Source organism: Drosophila erecta, unplaced genomic scaffold (assembly GCF_003286155.1).
Source record: "Drosophila erecta strain 14021-0224.00,06,07 unplaced genomic scaffold, DereRS2 tig00000055-arrow-pilon, whole genome shotgun sequence".
Taxonomy (NCBI): domain Eukaryota; kingdom Metazoa; phylum Arthropoda; class Insecta; order Diptera; family Drosophilidae; genus Drosophila; species Drosophila erecta.
Genome location: NW_020825200.1, coordinates 15,082,041 through 15,102,488, shown reverse-complemented (window position 1 = coordinate 15,102,488; position 20,448 = coordinate 15,082,041). Strand labels below are relative to the sequence as shown.

Here is a 20,448-nt window from a genome sequence, read left to right as displayed (position 1 = left end):
GAATGGAAATGAATAAAGTAAGAAAAATAAAAGGGATCGGTGTTTAAAGTGATGTGTTCGTTTTTATATTAGACCCGTTTAATTTTTTGTGTCGCAAATTAATCATAAATTCTGAATCCTTACGATACATTTTTATACCCGTTACTCGTAGAGTAAAAGGGTATACTGGATTCGTTGAAAAGTATGGAACAGCCAGAAGGAAGCGTTTCCGACCATATAAAGTATATATATTCTTGATCAGGATCATTAGGATCATGATCAGGATCATTAGCCGAGTCGAACTGGCCATGTTCGTCTGTCTGTCCGTATGAACGCGTCGATTCCAGGAACTACCAAAGCTAGAATGTTAATGCGGATCCAGAGACATAGACACAGCGCAAGTTTGCTGCCACGCCCACTCCTATGCCCAAAAACCGTCCAAAACTGGCACGCCCACACTTTTGAAAAATGTTGTTATTTTTCACTTTTTTATATAATATATCTTGTTTTTTTATATCTTGTAAATTTCTATAGATTTGCAAAAAACTTTTTTCCACGTTCGCACTTCTAAAAAATATCTAATTTTTTTTTTCATTTTATTATTTGTTCCTTAATTTCTGCCGATATTCCAGAAAATGTTTAAATTTCTCGCTGGCACTTGCACTATCTGAGTAACGGCTATCTGATAGTCGAGGAACTCGACTACAGCATTATATCGTTTATATCTATTATAATATATCCTTACGACTAATAATGTTCGATCTGTAACTCAAGCCCCTTATCTTACGAAATCTTTCCATCTTGATGCTGGAAAACATTCAATTTATTTATCTACAGGATTTACGAATTTAAGAATTATTGTTAATCTAGTTATTCACTCCAGGCGTGAACATTTGAATTTCAAGGTAGTTTATAAATTATCCTATAAAAGACTTCGATTTCATTTCATTCCATTGGGAGTAAAGAAGAAAGTAACGGAATGGCGATCGCATTTAAATTGGCGATCTGTGCAATCATTTTACTCGGTAATGTCTTACCCAGCAAGACTCAACGGCAGTTTCAGGTAAACACAAGAATGCAATTCACTTAAGGGTGTCAAAAGATGGTAAGAATATAGATATTTTTGCGCAATCACAGATCCCCTCACGATCCGCACAGTAAGATAAGCAGCCTTATAAGTCCTAATCTCCGGAACCTTCCACATATCAGGACTTTATACCTAAATCCCATCGAAGGTGGCGAATAAAATGCCAAATCAATTATAACCAAGTTTAAATAGGAGAAAAGTTCAATCTCAAATTGAACCGCTACAATACGCCACTCAGTTCTAATAGTTAAATCGTTAGTACAACTACTAACTCACACCCATGCTTCACCACACGGTTATACTCAATCACAATCACAAAATGTATTTATTTATTTTAATTTAGGACCAGCTCAATCACCTATTAACTATAATCGCATGCTCAATCACGCGTAATTCTAATTTCAGAGTCAATGGCAATCACAATTACCAAGTAATGTCCAAGTTTTACCGCAGAATCCCAGTTACCCCTCATATCCTCATCAAATGAGGACATGTTCAAAGTGCCAGCAACCTAGATACCCACAATACATTGCGGAAGAGGACATCGGGATTGACGCCAAGTTGGACGCGGTGAGCCATTCCACAGCAAGTGGAATGAAGGTTTCTATATATTTTTCTATCGTTTGACAGCCGAACTTGATCTCAAAATATGGACATCAAGTAGAGACCCATTACGCATTCACTACCGACGGCTACAAACTCTGCCTACATCGAATTCCGAAGTCTGGGGCCACACCCGTCCTATTGGTCCATGGCCTGATGTCCAGCTCGGACAGTTGGGTGCAGTTCGGGCCATCTCAGGGCCTAGCCTACATCCTGTCTCAAAACGGCTACGACGTCTGGATGTTGAACACTAGAGGTAACATCTATTCCGAGGAGCACCTGGCCGGACGCGAGAGCGACAAGGCCTTCTGGGACTTCTCCTTCCACGAGATCGGGCAGTACGATCTACCCGCAGCCATCGACTTGATTCTGCTGCAGACCAAAATGCCGAGCATCCAGTACATTGGTCACTCGCAAGGATCCACGGCCTTCTTTGTGATGTGCAGCGAAAGGCCAGAGTATGCCACCAAGATCTCACTGATGCAGTCCCTCTCGCCATCAGTTTATATGGAAAAACAACGCAGTCCAGTACTCCAGTTCTTGAAATTATTTAGAGGTGGCTTCACAGTGAGTGCAGGAAATTCCAAGAATATTATATATGTATATTTAATGTTCTTCATTTTCTTCTATAGATGTTGTTGAATATGCTAGGCGGCCACAAGATCTCCGCAAGAAACAAGATTGTTGACATGTTCCGTCACCACATCTGCAACAAAATGTTGTACAGTGGCATTTGCGCCATCTTTGAATTTGTGGTTTGCGGAGTTAACTTCAACAGTATCAATATGGTGGGCAATTTATAACTGATTTGGATTTCATGGGTTAATGTTACTCTTCTGTAGACACTATTCCCCATTTTGCAAGGACACGCTTCGCAGGGAAGCTCCGCCAAGCAGCTCTATCATCTCGCCCAGATGCAGGGCAATTCTGTTTTCCAAAAATACGATTACGGCCTTATACTGAATAAGCTACGCTACAATTCCATCTTCCCCCCAATTTACAACCTATCCCTGGCACTCTCCAAGGTGGCACTTTACCGCGGAGATGGCGACTGGTTGGGATCCGAATCGGATGTCCTTCGGCTCGAGCAGAACCTGCCCAACTGCATAGAAAACAGGAACATTGGCTTCAATGGATTCTCTCACTTCGACTTCACGATCTCGAAGCACGTTCGACCCTTGGTGTACGATCGCGTAATCGATCTGTGCGGTTCATATCGTTAATTGCTTAGAAAACTAAGTGTACTTTTACTTTACAAATGATATATTAGCAAAGCAGTTATTCGATTTTCTTGGCACAGATATCAAATTGTCTTTATTTGATGGCTCGCCATCGAATGTACCTTATATTGCAAAAATAAATAACTAAATTAAAAGCTGTGCTATTTAAAAATATGTATATCCATTTTAGCGAATAATTTCAGGAATAAGAATTCTGGGGAGAAGGAAAAAATACTTGTCTTGATCATATAATATTTCTTAACAGTTTGGGAAACTATAAACTAACTAAACTAATATAATACGGCGTTAAGTACATTTCACTGCAGAAATTTCCGTATGTGCAAGCCATCAATTCTGAAAATACTATTGACCAAAAAGGCTTAAGTAGTTACTCATATCTATACTACGAAATGATGTCTTGTGGATATATTTAACGCCAGGAGCCAAGAATTTTATTAACACTCCTATAAAGACTTTTTCAAGGTTATCCGGCTGGCAACCTTTGTTAAATTGTTTTTAGTGATGCAACATCGGTATGTTAATTTAGTTTTCCACTCCAAGCATGGATATTTTAATTTCAAGGTCTTGTATCTTTTAACCTATATAAACGTTCGATTCCTTCGCTATGCAATGTAAGTTGAGAAACGGAATGACTATCATATTAGGTCTTTCGGTCTGTGCTTTCTTTTTACTAGGTAATGTGGAACCAGGCAACTCTCAGCTATGGGGGCCATATGCGAATCCTTTGTTAAAACTACAGGGATTGGTAAGCACTAGTTGAAACAGTTGAAATTCACTTGAAGCATCTGCATAATCCGGTGTTTTAATATAAGGAAATTGGAGTAAACGCTCAAAATCTGGATAATTTTGCACAGTCGCAATCTCAATCGCAATCGCAATCGCAGCTGGAGTCACAGATACTGCCATCTGATGCTACTCTAAGTAGAGGTCAACCATTTAATGGCATTAAACGTCTTTCGGAGGAAGCGATTGCTCGGCCTCTGGTCCCAGAGATCTTACAAAAGCCTCAGCTTCTGCTAATACCGGATTCAGACAAAGTATCACACAACTTAATTCAGAAGCAGTTACAGTCACAGGAACAGTCGCAGACACAGGAACAGACGCCGGCACAGAAACAGTCCCAGTACCAGTCACAGTTACTGTCCCAGTTGCAACCACAGATACAATCACAGTTAGAGTCTAATCGTCAGTCACAGTCGCAATTACAGGACCAACAACAGGCTGAAATCCAGAAGTTCGATGTTGGTCACTCAATTCCGCCAGTATCAAAGCAACCAATTTATATCTTTGATTCGCTACCACAGCCGCAACCTCAGTATGTGCTATTTCCAACTCAGAATTGGCCAGTTCAGCAGAACCCAAATCATCGTAAGGTGATAATTCCGAATTGGTCAACCAGCAGACGCCGGAATCCATTTATCATACTTCCTCAACCTCAGGAATTAGACCCACGTTTACTGATAATTAATCCTCAACTAGATCCAAGACCCAATGTTTATATATGGAATTCACCGAAACAGATAAAATCGAACCCCAGCTTTCACACTGATCAATTACTTAAATGGATCCAATATAAAAAAGATAGGGATCGTAAAGTTGACCAATTGGAGAGACAGATAATGGAACTAAAGCAACGAAATCCTTTTAATTTACCTACTGATCTCCAACTAAGACCAGAAATCCCAGCCGTTGAGAACCCATTTCCATTAGGATCACCTTCCCAAATACAGTCCCAAATTACATCACTCTCCTCAGGAAAACAATTACAGTCCCAGCAAAATTCGCAATCTTCTGGATCACAGTCCCAGTTGCAGTCACAGCTTGATTCAAAGTCAGGCGGTCAATCATCTGGATCACAGTCCCAGTTGCAGACACAGTTAGGCTCCGACTCAACCGGATCACAGTCCCAATTTCAGTCACAGCTGGACTCACAATCTTCTGGATCACAGTCCCAGTTGCAGTCACAGTTAGATTCACAATCTTCTGGATCGCAATCCCAGTTGCAGTCACAGCTTGATTCAAAGTCAGACGGTCAATCATCTGGATCACAGTCACAGTTTCAGTCACAGTTAGGCTCTGACTCAATTGGATCACAGTCCCAATTTCAGTCACAGCTGGACTCACAATCTTCTGGATCACAGTCCCAGTTGCAGTCACAGTTAGATTCACAATCTTTTGGATCGCAATCCCAGTTGCAGTCACTGCTTGGTTCAAAGTCAGACGCCCAATCATCTGGATCACAGTCACAGTTAGGCTCTGACTCAATTGGATCACAGTCCCAATTTCAGTCACAGCTGGACTCACAATCTTCTGGATCACAGTCCCAGTTGCAGACACAGTTAGGCTCCGACTTAACTGGATCACAGTCCCAGTTGCAGTCACAACTTGATTCAAAGTCAGATGGTCAATCATCTGGATCACAGTCCCAGTTGCAGACACAGTTAGACTCCGACTCAACCGGATCACAGTCCCAATTTCAGTCACAGCTGGACTCACAATCTTCTGGATCCCAGTCCCAGTTGCAGTCACAGTTAGATTCACAATCTTCTGGATCGCAATCCCAGTTGCAGTCACAGTTTGATTCAAATTCAGACGGTCAATCATCTGGATCACAGTCACAGTTTCAGTCACAGTTAGGCTCTGACTCAATTGGATCACAGTCCCAATTTCAGTCCCAGCTGGACTCACAATCTTCTGGATCACAGTCCCAGTTGCAGTCACAGTTAGATTCACAATCTTTTGGATCGCAATCCCAGTTGCAGTCACTGCTTGATTCAAAGTCAGGCGGTCAATCATCTGGATCACAGTCCCAGTTGCAGACACAGTTAGGCTCCGACTCAACCGGATCACAGTCCCAATTTCAGTCACAGCTGGACTCACAATCTTCTGGATCACAGTCCCAGTTGCAGTCACAGTTAGATTCACAATCTTCTGGATCGCAATCCCAGTTGCAGTCACTGCTTGGTTCAAAGTCAGACGCCCAATCATCTGGATCACAGTCACAGTTTCAGTCACAGTTAGGCTCTGACTCAATTGGATCACAGTCCCAATTTCAGTCACAGCTGGACTCACAATCTTCTGGATCCCAGTCCCAGTTGCAGTCACAGTTAGATTCACAATCTTCTGGATCGCAATCCCAGTTGCAGTCACTGCTTGGTTCAAAGTCAGACGCCCAATTATCTGGATCACAGTCCCAGTTTCAGACACAGCTGGACTCACAATCTTCTGGATCACAGTCCCAGCTGCAGTCACAGCTTGATTCAAAGTCAGGCGGTCAATCATCTGGATCACAGTCCCAGTTGCAGACACAGTTAGGCTCCGACTCAACTGGATCACAGTCCCAATTTCAGTCACAGCTGAACTCACAATCTTCTGGATCACAGTCCCAGCTGCAGTCACAGCTAGACTCACAATCTACTGGATCACAGTCCCAGTTGCAGTCACTGCTTGATTCAAAGTCAGGCGGTCAATCATCTGGATCACAGTCCCAGTTGCAGACACAGTTAGGCTCCGACTCAACCGGATCACAGTCCCAATTTCAGTCACAGCTGGACTCACAATCTTCTGGATCACAGTCCCAGTTGCAGTCACAGTTAGATTCACAATCTTCTGGATCACAGTCCCAGCTGCAGTCACAGCTTGATTCAAAGTCAGGCGGTCAATCATCTGGATCACAGTCACAGTTGCAGACACAGTTAGGCTCCGACTCAACTGGATCACAGTCCCAATTTCAGTCACAGCTGGACTCACAATCTTCTGGATCACAGTCCCAGCTGCAGTCACAGCTTGGTTCAAAGTCAGACGCCCAATCATCTGGATCACAGTCCCAGTTTCAGTCACAGTTAGGTTCCGACTCAACTGGAGCACAGTCCCAATTTCAGTCACAGCTGGGCTCACAATCTTCTGGATCACAGTCCCAGTTGCAGTCACAACTTGATTCAAAGTCAGATGGTCAATCATCTGGATCACAGTCCCAGTTGCAGTCACAGTTAGATTCACAATCTTCCGGATCACAGTCCCAGTTGCAGTCACAGCTTGGTTCAAAGTCAGACGCCCAATCATCTGGATCACAGTCCCAGTTTCAGTCACAGTTAGGCTCCGACTCAACTGGATCACAGTCCCAATTTCAGTCACAGCTGGGCTCACAATCTTCTGGATCACAGTCCCAGTTGCAGTCACAGCTTGATTTAAAGTCAGGCGGTCAATCATCTGGATCACAGTCCCAGTTGCAGTCACAGCTTGGTTCAAAGTCAGACGCCCAATCTGGATCACAGTCCCAGTTGCAGACACAGTTACGCTCCGACTCAACTGGATCACAGTCCCAATTCCAGTCTCAGCTAGGTTCACAATTATCTGGTTCACAGTCCCAATCGCAGTCACAGTTAGATTCACAAGCTTCTAGTTCACAGTCCCAATCGCAGTCACAGCTTAATTCCCAGTCTTTAGGATCACAGTCCCAGTTGCAGTCACAACTTGATTCAAAGTCAGGCGGTCAATCAGGATCACAGTCCCAGTTGCAGACACAGGTAGGCTCCGACTCAACTGGATCACAGTCCCAATTTCAGTCACAGCTGGGCTCACAATCTTCTGGATCACAGTCCCAGTTGCAGTCACAGCTTGGTTCAAAGTCAGACGCCCAATCTGGATCACAGTCCCAGTTGCAGACACAGTTACGCTCCGACTCAACTGGATCACAGTCCCAATTCCAGTCTCAGCTAGGTTCACAATTATCTGGTTCACAGTCCCAATCGCAGTCACAGTTAGATTCACAAGCTTCTGGTTCACAGTCCCAATCGCAGTCACAGCTTAATTCCCAGTCTTTAGGATCACAGTCCCAATCGCAGTTACAGGCAAGGTCACAGATAGACAGAACGGCCTTACCAGAGTCGCTAATACACATTCATGGGCCTTTCCCACATCAGGAAAATTTAGCTGAAGCCAATCGACTAAATCGTTTTAAAAATGCTAAAATCAATGTGGTTACGTCTGAATACGAAGTATACAATCCACCAAATTACCTCACGCATGCGGAAATTTTGGATAATTCTAGGCTGACAACTGTGAGTTGAAACATCTATTACTCTGTTCCTATGCGTATTGATTACCCTTTTAACAAAAATAATAGGTTGACCTCATTGAGAAATACGGCTATCCATCTGAGACCAATTACGTGACCTCCGAAGACGGCTACAAGCTTTGTTTGCATCGTATTCCGCGTCCTGGTGCTGTGCCAGTTTTGCTGGTCCATGGCCTATTGGCCAGTTCTGCCTCATGGGTGGAACTTGGACCCAAGGATGGACTGGCATATATCCTTTACCGGAAGGGTTACGACGTCTGGATGCTGAATACCCGAGGCAACAAATACTCCCGCGAGAATTTTAATCGACGACTGCGACCACGAAAGTACTGGGACTTCTCCTTCCACGAGATCGGCAAGTTTGATGTACCCGCTGCCATCGATCATATTCTGGTTCGCACCCATAAGCCGAAGATCCAATACATTGGCCATTCGCAGGGCTCCACTGTATTCTTCGTGATGTGCAGTGAAAGACCCAAATATGCACATAAGGTGCATCTAATGCAAGCCCTTTCCCCAACGGTTTATCTGCGGGAAAACCGCAGTCCAGTGCTAAAGTTCCTCGGAATGTTCAAGGGAAAGTATTCGGTGAGTGGGAGTCCTTGATTGGCAATTTTTCATTATCATTCTTTGCTAATTAATCAATATATATTTCTCGTTATAAGTCTGCCATGAAGAAAAAACGTGACAAAGCGTTAAAAACATCTAATTGCGATATATTTGTTCCGACCATTTGTATAGATGCTTCTGAATCTTCTGGGCGGCTACGAGATCTCAGCGAAAACGAGGCTTATCCAGCAGTTCCGCCAGCACATTTGCTCCGGCTCAGAGCTTGCCAGCCGCATCTGCGCCATCTTTGACTTTGTGCTCTGCGGATTCGATTGGAAGAGCTTCAACGAGGTGAGATTTTAGATTATTTTCTCCGATCTCATTACATCTCCAATGCACCTTAGACCCTCACTCCCATTGTGGCTGCCCATGCGTCCCAAGGCGCCTCTGCCAAACAGATCTACCACTATGCACAGCTGCAGGGTGACCTGAATTTCCAGCGATTCGATCATGGAGCCGTCCTGAATCGCGTTCGCTACGAGTCCAGCGAGCCACCTGCCTACAATCTTTCGCAGACGATCAGCAAAGTGGTGCTCCATCACGGCGGAGGCGACTGGCTGGGATCCACCTCGGACGTGATCCGGCTGCAGGAGCGTCTGCCCAATCTAGTCGAGAGCCGGAAAGTCAGTTTCGATGGCTTCTCCCACTTCGACTTCACGATCTCCAAGGATGTCCGTCCTCTACTCTATAGTCACGTCCTGAGGCACATGGCAGCCCATCTCAGTGGCTAGGACAATTACGGCATTACCGCTTGAAAGAGTCGGTTCGTTTCATCAATCGAGTAATTGCGATAGGAATCTAGCTTCACTATAATATAGGTGCTACTAATTATTACATATATGTACAATTTTATCTTGAAATTTATTCCATTCTCGGGGTAACCACTGATAATATAGGCACCTTTGGGGAACATGTCGTTCAATCTATCAGCCCTAGGCGCTTTCCATCAGCATCACTCACTCAAGCCAGGGAAATCAATGCTTACGAACAGTGAGGGAAATTTGCATATTCCTGGCCCCAAGCGCTGCCATAAATTTCGCATCCTGAACGCATATTTACACGCCGCGAGGCCAAGTTTTCAAATTAAGTTTGCAATCGAAATGAGGCGAGAGGAAGCCGTACCAAGGCTTTAAATTGCTCACGTGTGTGACACATTTCTTTCGGCGGAGTCACAGCGACAATGGCGAAAAGCGGAAGCGGAAACGCGAAATGTGAAAAATGCGCAGAGCAAACAAAAGATGGCCGAGGGTGTGCGGCATCGGGGGCGTTGGATGGAACGTGTCGCTTAACTGTTCCACGTACGTGGCCCTCGAGGCACAGTCCACCCACAAATTTTGGGTCACCACTGCCAACCTAGCGCCTTTTTCGCTGTGTGTACCTCAGATTGATTTGACATCCCTTTATTAGTTAGGGAGTCGTTTTGGAAAATAGCTATCTAAATTTATTCAGTGAATTTTATTTAAAAACAAAATATTTTACTGAAATAAATTTACGATAGAAACAGCAATTCATACTTTTGTTGGCTTGCAGCTGTGCTTACAGTTACAAGGAAATAACTAAAACGAATTGCTATACATTTGATGGGTTTTGTTTTCTTCGAATATATTACAATGAAAAAAGTATTGCAGAACGATTAGACAACACCTCAGTTTGGCTATTTCTAGCGATTTCCAGTTGGCAGCACTACATCCCACACGGTAGGCCCTTCTCGGTGGGGTTTTCCCATCTGTAAGCCCCAAAAGGCCCGGCGAACGTGTGTTATTTAATGCTTATCTTTATCCTTTTCCCATTAGTGTTATTGATGTTGGCAGCGGGGAGCTCGATGTCATTCCGCTCCCGAAGCTTTCCCACAGGTGCGCCGCCGCCCCGCCCGATAAACTTGCCCTTCGGCTGAGAGCTGACAATTGATGCCAAGGATATGCCGACCAAATCACGCGCTAAACATTATTTTAATGTCCCCAGGCAGGCACATATGTATATTCGAGTCGGCAGCTGCAGCCTCTGAGGATTTTCACATGCGTGGATTTTCCCGGGAATGTTTAAAGCCCTGCCAACTTATTTCCCGGAATTTGCGTGTGCGTCAAGAGGACTCTTGGGAACAACCATTGTGCCCGAATCGAAGGAGGTCGCGTCCTTGAGGGATTCGGCATGGAAATTTAGGGGAAAGCTTGGTTTGGTTTGACAGATTGTCTTCTTTGTGTAGAATAAGTTATGAAGAGTTTGGTATTTTTCCTTGATTTGCCTTGTTTGCCTGGGTTTTAGAGTTGAAGCCTAGTAGATGTGCCTGCGATGATGGCAACTCTATCACCTTATAACACTAGAGAACTTTTCCAACACGGATTAGGAAAGATGCACCGCTGTAGCATGACAAGTGAAAATCCGACTGGCTCTGACAATTCCATCTAAATCGTAGACAAGGCCGGAAAATACTTGCGTTTTGTTATGTAGCTTTCGACTGGTGGAACCGTTCACACATATTTTAAACACCGATTCCCAACAAATTCAAATGTTTTGCCAACATTTCGTATTAGGATAGTAGCACAAAAAAAAAAGTGGTCGAGGAATTTTGCGCGACTCAAGTGTATCAAAAACCCTTCAGATTTCAACGACGACCAGAGTTCTCTATTTTCTATGAAAAGCGACGAGCCTAAGAACTAAAAAAAAGCAGAGCAAATCCCAGAGTCAAAGAGGCGATTAAAGGACCAGATGTGCTAACTAAGAATCCAGGTGCACAACCATTCCCAGCCAAGTCCCCAAAAAAAAGCCATCAGCCATTAGCTATCAGCCAGTGCGTAAGCTATCCACAATACAGAAGTCGCCATACCGCAGGACATGTTGTCCCACCGCTTCAACTTGCATCCGCAGCGGCGTCTGCCCGTCATCCACGAGCAGATCGCCAAGCAGTGCGCCATGAACATTGTGCGCGTGGCCTCCGCCATGCCGCAACCGCAGCCCCGCTGCCCATCCGGTCATGTGGTCGTGCTCGTGGAGCTGCGCCGGACGGACGAGCAGACCGTGTACCGCTACCAGGTGCATGTGCCGCCAACGGGCTGGCCCAGCGAGGATCTGGAGGAGGAGGGTAAGCGGTTCCAGCAGTTGGTGCTCCCCGGAACCCTGGAAGCTCTGGGCCTAAAGCTGCCTCAGCCAGAGCGTCCTCCGTGTCCCATGCATGGTCGCTCCCTCATGGAGATGGGCTGGTCCCCGAACTCCAACTCGGGTCCGCCTCCTATGCTGATGATGCAGTCTTCCGTACACGTCATCAATGGGCAGAATAGCCCCACGGACTTCACCACCTTCAGCGAGCCCGTTGTGACTGATCAATCACCGGATGTAATGAGAGCGCACTTTATGGCCAGTCTATACCACCAGGAATCCAGTCCGTTGAGCTACTCGGACATCTGGGTGTCAGAAGGTTCACCGAGGGGCCTGCCAGGAAGTGAGACCCTGCCCAAGACCCTTTTTCCACAGCTTTGCCTGGGCGAGAAAGAGGAGTCTACGGTCGCCAACGGAATACGACCTATCAATGGTTATCAGGCGGCTTCGAAACCAATTGTGGCCAATCCTCGCCACGTCGCCGAACTGTGCTTGGACAGCAATGGAGAGTATGTGCTCAATGAGCAGCTGCGTCGTCCATTCATCAGCTGCCATCCCAATCCGGATATTCCCAATATCGTGAAAATGGAGCAGCCTTACTTCTTCCAAAATCAAAGCCACCAGGTGGAGTCTCCCATTAACGGACTCAGCGGCTATATGAGCGATCTATCCGACAATGGTTACAGCAGCCATGTGTCTGGAAATCCTAAGAATGGTCACAGGGATCAGCCGGCGGCCTTCTCAGATCAGCGGATTGTCCTGCACCCAAATTTTGGACAGGCACAGGGACACGGTGCAGTATCCGGACTTAGAGCCAATCACTTACGCCAGGAAACACTGGTGAGACCACAGAAGCCAGGTGAGGAAAAGCCGCGGCCGCTACATATGTGCATGAAATCTATTACTTGCTTTTTTTTCTTCCAATTAACTGAAATATCTAAAGGTTTTATATTAAAAAATACCATCTCTTTTTAGAATAGTCAAGTGCTTTATTTATTTTTATACATATCATTTAGCATTATCCGCATTTAGCACTAGTGAATAAGAACTATCTCCTCTCTTAGGCTTGGCGCTGGCGTCGGATCTGTCTCCAATGAATCCCCAGGAGCTGCAGTCGCTCTTCCGCTGGAACTACTGTGCATTGTGTCAGTATGTCATACGGTCGGGACAGAATGCCATTGATCACTACTCGTCGCGTGCCCATGAGCGCAAGATCAGCTCGTGGCTGGTGCACCAGGGCTACGCAAACCTTGCTGGACAGGATGGGGACGCCTTCGGCGGGACCATCGGCCAAACGGACTTTTACTGCAAGTTGTGCGACCTGAAGCTGACCTCGTTGTCGCACGCGCAGCAGCACTTCTTTGGACGCCGCCACCGAATGGTGGCCCGCCACAAGATCAGGCCATACGGCGATGGCTTCTACGATCGGGAGGGCAATTGGGTGCGCACGGACGCCAAGTACCCCATGTGCGAGCTGTGCGACGTGAGCATCACCTCGGAGTCCCAGATGGCCATGCACCTGGCGGGGGCACGTCACCGCAGACGGATGCATATCGCCTATGCGGGTGCGTCCGACGGGGGCATGGAAATGGGCATGGGTCTGGTCCCGTTCGATGGCACGCACATGTACCGGATAAACGGCAACGGATCGCTGGCCCCAATAAGGCCCTTGGGTCTACAGATGCTCCATGGCACCCTTCCGCTTCCCCTGGACGATCCCAGTGCCGCCTTCTACTGCGAGGCATGCAACATCACGCTGAACCACCTGAAGTCGGTGAAGCAGCACGAGCAGGGTCGCATGCACCGCCGGAATATGCACAGATTGCCTGGCCAACCGGTCTTCTGCTAGTGACCTGGCGAGTGACCTGGCGAGTGACCTGGCAGCGCCCTCGGCGCAGTGAATGGGTGGCAGATATCGATGAAAAGCAAAGTGGAGCCGCAACCGTACTGGTCAACGAGGAAAGTGAGGAAGCTGCCGGGAGCAGGTTTTCAGTACGTGATCTTTGGACACTTATAAAATATATAGTATGATGTCTGGAGTTCCCGATGGCCCAACCAACTTCCTGCTGCGCTGTGTGTTATTTGCCATTTATTTTTGATCTATCTACCATTTTTATATGTTTTCTAGTAGTATAATAAATATGCCCAAAAATCTTCGTGATTTCATTTTCCCCTTCTCAAATAAGCAAACAAAAAGTGAATGTTTTTCTTTATATTGTATATATTTATAATCCCTTACATTAAATTTAAATAACGCCGCAATAGAAACGTTTAGAGGCTGAAATCAGTACTTGTGCCATTTGAAATATCCTCAAGCGCAAACATTTTAATGAGTTCCCCACACACAAGTCGTTGCATACTTCTGGGCTGCAGGCGAAATGGCGGCCAGCAACATGTTGCCGCAACCAGCTATCTGCATCTGAAAATGTATCTGGATCCGGAGCGCGGGGGTGGTAGGAACTATCAACACTTCCGGGCATGGGCTTAATTAATGATGCGATTGCGATCCACTGGCCACCCACCGCCTCACACCCACTCGCTCTGCGGTGGCAGAAATGTCTGGAATCTTTGCTTTTAATTGCCAGCCTGCTTATGCAGAAGCACGCTCCTCCGGCCGCTGGTTTTTGGTTTCAGCCAGACGGAAGTGGCATAAAATCCGATGGGCTGCCACTGTGGCAGTGGCAGTGGTTCCAGCCTGCAGACAATGGGTGGCCATAAAAAGGAGTTATCGCTTGACAAATATCGGAGAGAGTGTCAGTCAGCGAGAGTCTAGACAAACATGGCGCTAAATAAATAAATAGTAGCGCCAACATGGAAAAAAAACCCACTCATTGGCAACCACAAAAACGGAACAGGGACTTTGCCCCGAAATTTATGGCCAATTTTTGCCGGACTGTGACTTTGTTGGGGTTCGAAGTTTGCCGCCATGCAAGGTCAATAGCAGCCGGAGGCGGCGTGGGAACTGTGGGAACTGTGGGCGTGGCCAAGGCCCGCCACATCCTGAAGCCAGACTACATGGCTAACTGCTGTATTTATACCATTTGGTGTCTGCTCGTGTCGGCAGACGGCAGAAGCTTCAAACATGTTGTCGCATAAATTAAACTTCTTATCTGGCTGTAAAACATTTGACGCCATGGCTGGCATTGTTGCACTTCATCCGACTGCAGCCCGGAAATGTGCATTAAAGCGCCCATAATAAACACTGAATAAAACAACAAAATAAAAAGGCAATAGACCGAAGGATGGCACCAAAAATAAATAAATATTCGCTGGATATGAACACTTTTATCGATGATGCAGTTAATGATATAACCCTTGTCCAAACGTACAATCCATATGTGGCTCGCTGACAGTCTGGCATTATGTTTGTGGGGAAACTGATACCAGATACTTTCGAGCGGCGTAATAATTCATTTTTAAGTGCTTCCCCTCAAATGAAATGGCAATATGACAAAGGAGCTGAGGTATGTACAAATTTGTTTTATGTATGCCTCACAATTGTGTTTTTTCAGTTTCCAACTGAACTGTACTTTAAGAGCGCCAAAATTAATTTATATGAATTTCTACCGTGCTATTTTTGGGACTGACCAGTTTTTTGCCCACATCCCTATTAGCTGTTTTCCAGCCCCCGGAAAATTGCGTTGAGTTCGTGTACAACTGTGTAAACAAATTAATTATGCAACTTTGTGGCTGAACAAACGGAGCCCCTTCACTCATTTGCCCCGCCCACTTGATCTCGCTCAATAAAATATCCTTTCAACATATTTCAGCATAAACATTCGCATTTCCACATTACCCCGTCTCGTGGGCCATTTGCAAAATGGTCGCTTGAATCGCTCAGGCATGAGGAAATTTATGCGTGGCAAACCAAGCCCCAAGCCCCACCGAAACCAAAACACATTCTCGGGGGCAATCTCTCCACTCTGGCGTCTAATTTGCATTCGCATGGCACACAGATACGGCCACCTTTACGCCGCAAAGATACAGATACAGAGGTCCAGATACAAATGCAGCTTGCATATGTGCAATTAACATAATTTCGGCTAACGCTCTCTTGGACAAAATGCTGAGGCTGCACTGAAAATTTGCATTTTGAAAAACACGTGAAACAATTTAAATGTAGCTACTGATGTTTAAATTTATGTTGCTATATCTAACGAATGATCTTTATTTGAGATCATTTCATTTCCTGATCGTACTCGTATATTGCCTGATATGAGGTGACATATTGTCTCATTTACTATATCTTTATATTCATTCAGCTAATTTCAAACAATATTACACTCAGATCACGTAAAATAATGCATGTTATCTTCTATCCTAAACAAGATCTGTATTTGCACGCCGCCAAGTTCAATCACATAATATCTAATTCGTATCATAACTGCTTGTCTTATTGTCTTCAGCAAATCTCGGTTATTAGCCATATGTTATGTGATCGTTTTCTTGTCAAAGCCTAATAAACGTCTTTTATTTCTCAGTCTTTTTGCCTGCGGCACTTATTATTACGGGTCCGTCGAAGCTGTGTCAAAACTAGACTCAGATTTCCCAAAGGGTGTGTTGGGGATCAGCGAAAAGGTTTAAAGCGTGTGAAGTGCTTATTGTTTGGCTGTCTCTGCGGTATTATATAAAATGCTTTTAATGTTTTTAATTGTTACGTGTTTTGCGCACTTTGTGTGTCACAAAAAGTGAGTGTGTGGAGAAGGGGGCAATGTTTATGGGGCCTATAAAACCAGAACCTGCTTGGGGAAACACTATTACATATACGACTGCTAATTAACAGCGCTTGAGCTCGTTTTTTATCAAAATTGGACTACTTATCCTTTAGCTGGCAAATATGCAAAGTGTCTAATGCGCTTTTGGTATAGGCCTTTTTGGATTGCAAAAGTTTATTTATTTCGCTATGGAAAATGATACCGGTCTTTTGGAAGCTTAAGCTTTACATGGGGATAAAGTTGTTTAATTTTATTGAGGTTCGGCATATAAATTCAGGTACATTCATTTTGAATAACAGCTAAACAAAACTTTCGCTAAAATGTATTATATTTAAATGGTTTTGGCGAATGCAGCGGCGCCTAAGCTTGTTGCAAATTTTGCCATTAGACATCATATTTCTGCCTTGTCAGCTGCAACAAACGACAGAAAATTGAAGAGGACGTTGACTAGAATCCACAACTGGCGACATTAACAAACCCCAACAAATCCCACGAGATGGAGCAGTCATCCAGCTTATACAAGTATATCCCCACATCTATTTTTTGGGATGGGATGTGTGTCAATCGAACGATCGAGGCAACTCAAACCAAAACACTCACTCACATCAGGAGGCGCCAAAAACCTGCTGGCTGGGAAATTGTTTTTGTTTCGGAATTTTTGCCCAGAAATATTGCAAGATATGTAAACAGGAACAGAGACGGTTGCCTGGTACCGTGACACATTTACCAATATTTTCGATATTGTTGTTATTATTGCTGCTGCTGTATCTGGCGGATGACAAATCTGGCAAGGCATTCGGGCCACCTGTTGTTGTTGTTGTTTTTGCTGTTGTTATTGTGGCACGGAAAAGCAAACAAACAACACCGCTGGGGCTCTGCCTCGTGTCTTGTGTATCATGTCTCGTTTTGCCAGCACAGCCAAAATAAAATAAAAGTTGGCTAAAAACTGCAATAGACTTGATTTTTGTAACAACAAGTGGGAATGCCCTACCCCAAATCGAAGTATTTTAATATAGAATTGAAAATCCTATAAAACAGAGTTTATTCATTCAATTTAAGGGTGGCATTTGCTCGAATAAAATATTTCATATACCAAATGTATAATTTTCTTCCTTACTAATCTTGAAATAATATTAGAAATATTTTTATAAATCAAAAAGCACCTAGAACTTAGTTTTGGACTCCCAAACCAAGAAGAAGCCCCATTTTAAGTAAGAATTCGTAACCAAGATTGTATTTCCTACCATCCAAGTAAGCAAGTCGCATTATTTTAAGCATGAATTGTTTTCAGCACCTACTCGTGAAAGCAACTTCCTGAAATTCAATTGTACATTGAAGAAGTTTATTAAAATTCCAAAAATAAAAACCGTTTAAAATGGTAAAAACGAGACGACCGAAAAGATCAAGGAGGGATGCCATGAGTGGTGTACTTAATATAGAAGAAGATCCCGAATTTCAAGCCCTAATACTGAATATTGTTCGACTACTGGATGCAATGCCCGAAGCAGGTTGAGGGAAATCCTTGTTAGGGGAAACAGGCAGACTCCTACAGGAGTTACTTTAATTATCTGAATTGAGTGAATTACATTTTGTTGGTCAAACAGCACGCGTGTTTGTGCAGCTTTTCGCTTTGTAGAGTACACTTGAAACGACTTTCGATGTCGCCATTAGCAGAGTTTTCTCTGTTTGGAAAATTTTGTGTGCGAGCGCAGTGAAAGAGACGGAGCAGCTCTGCCGCCTGGCTGGAAGGTTATATAATAACAGGCCAGTCGATGGAGAGAAGCGACCCGAGTGGGTTGCCACTGCATCTGCGACTACGACTGCAAAATAGTTAGTGCAATCAACCTGAAATTGGAATGCCATGCAATTGGAATTCGTTACCAAATATTGATGACAGTAATAGCCGCCGCCGAGGGTCCCAAGTTTCTGGGACCAAGAAATCACTTTACATAATCGCCGGGAGAAGAGCCAGTCCCGAACCCAGCTGAACCGCTAATAAAATACCACAAAACTACCATGTTACGCAGGCCCCAAGTTGGGTGATAGAAAACGCCCCACTTAAGTGGGTCTTTCTGCAGCCGTCGGCCTGATTGTAGTTATTTGGCTGCGACTTGCTATTTGCAGTCGCTTTTGTCGTGGGTGTGCGACGGGCGCCACAATTAAGTGGCGGTCTGCTTACCCACAGGACGTATCCTGTCTGGATCATTCCACAGCCGAACCAGGCTGAATTCCAGCTCTGATTTTGGCGGAAAGAATGTAATTAGGTGGGTTCAGAGGCACGAGAAACTAACTTGATTCATAAAAGTAGTACAACGCGTATCTGCACTGTAAACTTTCCGAACAATAAAAGTAATGTTTCTAATTCCACATTATTAAAGGAACCTTATGATTCTCAAGGTTTTTTTTTTGGCTCACCCTAATTGCACTAGAACGTGCCAGCTAAATTGACCACTAAAATAAAATGTTCATTAAAAGATGAATATTCCAATGCCTTAACGTTTTTTTAGCCCAGGGCAGTGCTAGTCGTTCGGTCGTTCCCCTCGGGCTAGAAGTTCGAAGCAATTGGGAGCGGATTAAGAGCCATTAAAGTGTAAGCACTATAATTAAGGCGCTCCCGAGTAGTTAAACCCAAGCCCGTGGCGATGTCAAGTGCGCTAATTAAGCACTTCTGACACTTTGTAGATATTAGCGAGCGTATGTTGGTATGGAAATGGGATGGTCGGCCGGAAAGTGTGTCAACCATTGGGCAAACACAGAAAAATATGCCATCACGCACTCCTGACAAGGTCATTTACGCGAGGCTGAGGACAACAGAGATATTACCGACGGAAAAAAGTTTACCCCTTTTCGCTCTGCTCCCAATAAACATTTTCAGTGTCATGCTGTGATGCGGGATAAGAGCAAAACAAAAATCACAAAAATTCGGACAGCAGCGGACAAACAAATTACAAGAAAAAAGTTAACTCGCGCCTTGCGACCTTGAGATTGGCGGCATTAACCTATTACGCAACAATGGGTAATTTTCCACAGCGCAGCGATTACTTTTGAACGCGGGAATGCGCTTTTTTTGGTCTTCGGCTATGCGATTTCTAAAACAACTTTCAAACTAAAGTTATAACTTCATAGTTAATATACATTTTCATAAAAAAATTTGTTTATTAAGAACTAATTTCTCCGATTATACCTAAAAAATGGCAAAGAAATAATTTTTTCTGCAAATTTGTACTAATATATCATGGCATTCCATTGATCTTAATGCTGACCATAAATCATTTTGAACATTTTTTCATTTTTTTAAAGCTCCATTCCATGGTTTAGGCTTCAACGCCACATTTTGGGATAATTTTCTGCGCTAATTTCGCTGCCCGAAAATCCGACGCACGAAGTGTTGTAAGAATCTCAGTGAAGCAAAAAAAGCCCCAGATACTCGTAATTGCAGTCGTAACAATCCGAGCAAGATAATAACGAAAAGCACAGCAACAACACTATAATAATCACGGCACTCAAAAGAAGTGGATGGCCCTGCTCCTGCCCCACAACTGATTGCATGTGGCACGTGTTCATGACATTCCTCCAAGTCCAAGTCCGATGGCCATGCGATTCTGCAGCACACTTAAGTGCACTGCTAAAATTTTGCTCGCCTTGAAGCTACAGATCATATATGATCATTCGAAATCGGTGATCGATACAGTCTCAATTGCCTGCACTGCACTGTTCACTTAAATATGTAAATTGAACTTTAAGAAAAACAATTTTTAAAATAAGCTTCAGATTCACTAAAAATGTCTATATGTAGCTCATAAATCAATCAAAAAGTGCACCGCGAAAATAAATTCTTCGAGGGCATTTTGGACAGCGTTCGCGAAGCACGGTTTTTATTTTCGCCACTTTTGATTGCTTATGGGATGTGGTAAGAATGCATGTAAAAATGGTTATTGAATTTATGATTAATGCCTGAGCGCAGTTGTCATTGAAGGCCCGACAAATTGGCCGGCCAAGGCCAACCGGTGCGGCAAGAAATCGGAGATAAACGGGAAGAGATCG

The 20,448-nt window shown here is 44.4% G+C and overlaps 4 protein-coding genes across 4 annotated transcripts; all 4 read left to right on the top strand.

The window, feature by feature from the left end:
* The first annotated feature begins 937 nt into the window (after nucleotides 1-937).
* LOC6541702 (lipase 3) lies at nucleotides 938-2,970 on the top strand. Its single transcript, XM_026979281.1, has 5 exons — nucleotides 938-1,042; nucleotides 1,472-1,636; nucleotides 1,697-2,236; nucleotides 2,302-2,457; nucleotides 2,512-2,970. Exons 1-5 carry the CDS (start codon nucleotides 959-961, stop codon nucleotides 2,890-2,892), a joined length of 1,326 nt encoding a protein of 441 aa, XP_026835082.1. The 5' UTR covers nucleotides 938-958; the 3' UTR covers nucleotides 2,893-2,970.
* Nucleotides 2,971-3,538: 568 nt separating this feature from the next.
* LOC6541724 (mucin-22) lies at nucleotides 3,539-9,448 on the top strand. The gene is made up of 5 exons (XM_026978521.1): nucleotides 3,539-3,655; nucleotides 3,723-7,970; nucleotides 8,036-8,575; nucleotides 8,729-8,887; nucleotides 8,941-9,448. The coding sequence occupies exons 1-5, from the start codon at nucleotides 3,539-3,541 to the stop codon at nucleotides 9,325-9,327; spliced, it is 5,451 nt and encodes a 1,816-aa protein (XP_026834322.1). The 3' UTR covers nucleotides 9,328-9,448.
* A 1,526-nt stretch (nucleotides 9,449-10,974) lies between these two features.
* On the top strand, nucleotides 10,975-13,787 carry LOC6541799. Its single transcript, XM_001969909.3, has 2 exons — nucleotides 10,975-12,548; nucleotides 12,754-13,787. Exons 1-2 carry the CDS (start codon nucleotides 11,429-11,431, stop codon nucleotides 13,536-13,538), a joined length of 1,905 nt encoding a protein of 634 aa, XP_001969945.1. The 5' UTR covers nucleotides 10,975-11,428; the 3' UTR covers nucleotides 13,539-13,787.
* A 3,992-nt stretch (nucleotides 13,788-17,779) lies between these two features.
* On the top strand, nucleotides 17,780-17,977 carry LOC113564132. Its single transcript, XM_026979410.1, has one exon. It carries the CDS (start codon nucleotides 17,780-17,782, stop codon nucleotides 17,915-17,917), a length of 138 nt encoding a protein of 45 aa, XP_026835211.1. The 3' UTR covers nucleotides 17,918-17,977.
* Nucleotides 17,978-20,448: the final 2,471 nt, after the last annotated feature.